General features: G+C 37.9%; 1 protein-coding gene across 1 annotated transcript; it reads right to left on the bottom strand.

Moving 5' to 3' along the window:
• Positions 1-213: 213 nt before the first annotated feature.
• LOC113750903 (putative UDP-glucuronate:xylan alpha-glucuronosyltransferase 3) lies at positions 214-4,614 on the bottom strand. Its single transcript, XM_027294848.1, has 4 exons — positions 4,496-4,614; positions 2,989-3,198; positions 2,111-2,748; positions 214-1,679 (listed from the first exon to the last, which is right to left on the bottom strand). The coding sequence occupies exons 1-4, from the start codon at positions 4,558-4,560 to the stop codon at positions 652-654; spliced, it is 1,941 nt and encodes a 646-aa protein (XP_027150649.1). The 5' UTR covers positions 4,561-4,614; the 3' UTR covers positions 214-651.
• Between the last annotated feature and the right edge of the window lie 465 nt (positions 4,615-5,079).

Raw genomic sequence — 5,079 nt, 5'->3', positions numbered from 1 at the left:
GCCGAGGGACTTCCTGGATGCAAGCAAAATTATAACTTTTGGGGCTTTCATGAGATTTTAAAGTAGTTTTGGGTCAAAATGCTAACAATAAAACTTGTGGGACAATCAGAATTGTGGTAAGAAAATCTTGTGGGACTTTCACGAGTTTTTCTTACTATTGACGAACAGAAGGGTAAGAACCAGAATTGTGGCAACCTAAACACGACAAAACAATTGAAACAAATAAGTCTTGATTCTGCTATCCAGTCATTTTCATAACATATACTGTTTTCTGTCAATGGGCAGATAAAACGAAGAGGAAAGAGAATCAGCCTCAAATGCAACTACCAAACTTGAGAGACAGCTGAGCTTGAGGAAGAATGATGAAGGGGACCAAACATCAGTCAGCCCCAAAAGCTAACAAACCTTCATTTGTACCGTCACAGTGGAAAAAATGGTGTCTCAGAATACCCAAAACCTTATATTTGCAAGATCTTTGTTATGAAACATCTATAGTCAGACATACTCCTATGAAAATTGCAGCATCAAGAAGTTGAAGACCAAACGAATGCATTCTGACTTTATCTAAACCCCGGTAATTTTCCAGAATTCTGACGTACGTGTCATTTACAGTTGTATATTGGGTATATAAAAGTGCAGAAGACCGCATGACTAGGAAGGAAGAGAAGCTGTTGGGATCGTTTTTGGTGTTGACGTAGCCGTTGCATTATCTGTCCAATTCTTATCACCCCAATGCCATAGCATACTCTCCCAGAAACAGAAGTCTTCGAAGCAAGTATTTAAACGAGGGTCTTGAATCTTAATCTTCCAATGGCCATCTGAATAATTGCCTTTCTCAGCTTGCCTGCGATCCCACTCTAGTGCTGCCTTCTGCTTGGACCTCAGTAAGCAATAGCGATGCAAGTTCTCTGGCATTGCATCATGGACCTTCCACCATGTCCTATGCGCAACATCACTCGCAAATTCCTGTAAAATGTCCACATTCCAGTTACAATCATAGTCACGGAAGCATAACCATGGTTTCAGCCCCAGGTAGTGAAGAACATAGAGCACCGGAGGATCAGCTCCAAATAGACGTGTCTTCATTTCTTTGATCTCCTCCTCATCTCCCATCCAGAAATGTTTCAAGAAGTTCATGTGTTTTGGGATTCTGTGCCACCACGTGAAGATTTCGTTCAAGTAACCCTGGTCTCCACCGTTATATGACTCAATCTCATTGATGTGATCCATTAGCAGCTGGAATGTGCAATTTGATGGCTCCACCACCATCACGCCTGAATTAAAAAGTGTACCATTATTCCCCGTTGCAGATATCTCTGGCATCTCAAACAGAAAATCAATGTTTCTAAGTATCAGTAGATCCGCATCAATAAAGATGATTTTGTCATAATCTGTCAACTGCCAGAGGCGGAATTTGCTGTAGTTCCATTCATTATAAGCATCTCGTTCAGCTTTTGGGTTTCTGATTCTTTGAATGGTCCTGATTTTCCAGCCTGCTGCTTCCAGACCTCCTCTGTGATACTCACTTATGGTCTCATCAACAAGAATGACAAGATCTCGCGTCGAACCTGCCATGCGGATGCTCTGAGCTGCAGCAATAGCCCCACAGACGTAAACATGTGCGGAGTGCAGGATTGTTGCATATGCTTCTCGGTGCGCATTTCCAGTATGCCAGCTCTCTGTATAACAAAAATATGTTAACCAGCATTTTCAAGTTGGAGCTAGAAATCAAGCGCATCCAGATGCTCCATGCCTTTCATTAATTTGGTATTGGGCAGAATGCATCCTATTATGTAAAGCAGACTACTAGATAGTTGTTACACCAAAGGATTCAGATTTTTACATTCTAAAACAAATTAAAACCTCTGAAGGCATAATGAGCATGAATCTAATTGACTCAGCACGGTAATGTGATTATGACTTTGATAGGTTGGATGGCAAGCACAAAATAACATGCAGGAATCCAAGTTGAGCTAGTAAAAGGTTATTTTAGCATTTTAAAGACATATTTTTTTCCCCTTTTTGCTTTGCACTGGTAGAATTGAAGTATGTAATGTTAACTAAGGATTTCTAAAGTTAATTGACAGAGTAGAACTTGAATCCAACTGACCTTTAGCCTTGAGAGGAACTGTAAGCTCACAAGATCCCACTGGAAGGTGAAGCTTATCTCTTAGTGTATGTAAATTTGGTTCATAAAGCCACGTATTACCCTCACGTGCAACCAGCTCTTTGCAACTAAAGAGATTAGGTGTTGGGAAACAATCAGTGACCAGAAGGATATGAACTGCATGAGATCCTTTTGCAGTTGCAGCAAGTCCAGCAGCAGCAAGCTGCAAATGCAGACGAGCCACATCCCTTGACCACTCCCCAGATTTGTTGCAGGGAAGCTTCACTGCTATGAAATCAATACGTGGTTTACCAGAAAACTGAATCGTTGGCAGAGTAGGACATGTGGGAACCTCGTATTCTTCTTCTTCATCTATCCATTCAGGATATAATGTATCCCATGTAACATCACTGGTGACACTCTCGAGGTTAAGAAGAACATGCTCAGCATCTGGAAAGAACAGCTTCCATTGACCGATTTCACTTTCATGGAAGTTTAGCAATCCTATTCCCCGGTAGTCATTTCTATCAGTCAGTCTATTAACAACTTTGGACACTTCATCCCAGTTAATAGCTAAAAGAGATACATAGCGTCCATCTGCAGCAGTAATATCTCTTGTCCATCTATTTACCAAATTTGGACTGTTCCAAAATCAAGAAAGTGATTATGATTTGAATAGATGATAACTTTTAGATTAAAATTGAATTGTAAAAAGGGGTATAAAACTGTCCTCTATATGATCAGTAATGTTAAATATAAAAAAAAGTAAGTTAACCAGTAAATATAGACAAATAGGTCAGAATCAGGTCAACTTATGAGAAGTAACATAAAAGGTTCAAAAAGAACCAAATGCAGTGGATCATGCATCAAAAACAGCATACCCAGAGCCAGAGGCTGATGCACTTTCTGCTTCATAAATTGTTAGGGAGTGTAAGGTCATCAAAAATGCTCCCAGTATAATAATGCCCAAGACAAGCTTTAAAGTAGTGAATTTACAGTTCAAAAGTCTCTCCTGCCTGGGACTATAGAGCACCTTTTCCCCATCTCTGGAACTTTTACTTCTTAATAACTTTTTTTTGTTGGCTTCTTCACTGAAGCAAATAAAAGAGAGTTAATATAAGGTTAGTAACAAGAAAGATGCTAATAGTTAAACATACGAGGATTCTCAAATATGGCATATATTATTTAAACTGAAGCATACAGTTCACTTTACGTAATTATGGGAAAAAGTAACAGTAAACAACTGCACTGCCCCCTCTACATCCCCAAGAAAACAACTTTGGAATGAAGAAAATAACGGTAAAGCTACACTTCTGGAAATCCATGTTTCAAACATGACTTTTCATTTCAGTTAACCTCATGGACAGCAATGTTATCACAATGAAGCTAATGAATGGAATAGTGCCTCTCTTCCCCCAGACCAGCTTTCACAGAGAGAGAGAGAGAGAGAGAGAGATGTCAAATAAGATTGGCAGTGCTTACTCACTTCTCCTCTCACAGGAAGGAAAAAAATACAATCTTCATCTTGCGCAGAAGTTAAGCTTTCTCACTAATTGTACAAAATCCAACACTTGCATATTACCATATGTGCCTTGTTGGCCAGCAAACTCAATCAAACTAACCATTTACAAGTAATAATTCATTACTAAACACGCAACAGTCCAATCATGTTCAGAAATCCAAAATAACCCCATAATCCTATATAACAACACCATCACAACCACCTCCTTTTCCTGGCTCCTCAACCAAGAAAACAACAAATCAAAGTTTACCTAACCGATTATGATCCAAATTTGATGGCCGAACTATAGTTCAATTTAAACAATATTCAACCAATTTTTATGCTTAATCTAAGCCAAATCCAACTTTGGATTGCACTCCACACCAGTTCCCCCTCAAAAAAAAAGTACGCTTTACAACAGTTCCGCTGGGCAGCGGTTTCTGCAAACACTAATCTGCAAAGAAACTAAATCCATTTTTTCTAATTAAAATATGGCGAAGAGGGTTCATTCTGCGATCCAATGACAATCAAGAATCTCAAGCACTTTCAAAGCAGAAATGATTAGTTCTTCTAATTAAAAAGAATCAAATGGGTTTAATCTACAATGCAAGAAAATCCAGAAGAACCAACACTTGAAGCTGAAGTTCTTGCTCAAAAAACTAAGCAGTAAAGTGCAAAACCTGATGATGGTCCGTGCACATTTTCTACATAAATACACACACGAGTAAAAGGAAGGTTTCTATTTAAAGTTCAACAATATACTACTTTTAGCTAAAAATCAAACAACATGTACTAAAGCAAAGCAATGAATCTAAACAACAAACTACAAAAGGGACTAGCAGAAGTAGTAGTAGTACTTGAAAATGCAGAATAGATTATGGGCTTACCTAGGTGTAGAAACTCTGAGTCTAGGCTCAATTGGATTTGCTGAGGAACCAAGAATTCCTCTCATGTTGTATGTTTCTTGATTCTTTAGCAGCTTGACCTTGGGACAGGAAACACCTGATCTGGGCACAGGGGGGAAAAAGTTAGGGAAAAAAACAAGTAGGTAATCCAAGAAAAGCTTAAAAGAGCAGAAAAAAATAAAATAAAAATTAAAGTAAAATTCATAATAGGACAAAAATTATCGATATTTACAACTAAGATGTGTTGTTAAATGTTAATTGATTGAAAGGTCACGCAGGCCATGCATCAAAGAGTTAGTTAGCGAGTCCATAATGGACTAGTCAACAAGAGGAATCGTTCAATCTTTATGTTAATGATGAAAATTATTTCAAAAATAAGGATGATCTACTTAGACTTAAACTACTTTGTTTGATATGATACTTCTGTTAAATTTGTCAAACAGATCCTTTTCATGATTAATTAATAAAAACAAAAATTGTACTGATCTCCGTACTTTTCTTCTGGGAAATATATACTAATAATTTTATAGTTAAACACATGGTTTACTTTTCACCCCCAAAAAGAT

This window comes from Coffea eugenioides, chromosome 10 (assembly GCF_003713205.1).
Source record: "Coffea eugenioides isolate CCC68of chromosome 10, Ceug_1.0, whole genome shotgun sequence".
Lineage (NCBI taxonomy): Eukaryota > Viridiplantae > Streptophyta > Magnoliopsida > Gentianales > Rubiaceae > Coffea > Coffea eugenioides.
This window is presented reverse-complemented; position numbering and strand designations above follow the sequence as displayed.

Excerpts from the sequence above, each read along its gene's own strand:
- LOC113750903 (XM_027294848.1), bottom strand. The coding sequence starts at position 4,560 with ATGAGAGGAATTCTTGGTTCCTCAGCAAATCCAATTGAGCCTAGACTC. Across the intron at positions 2,749-2,988 it reads GCATCAGCCTCTGGCTCTGG|TCCAAATTTGGTAAATAGAT; the intron begins GTATGCTGTTTT and ends ATTTTGGAACAG. Across the intron at positions 1,680-2,110 it reads AGTTCCTCTCAAGGCTAAAG|AGAGCTGGCATACTGGAAAT; the intron begins GTCAGTTGGATT and ends TTTGTTATACAG.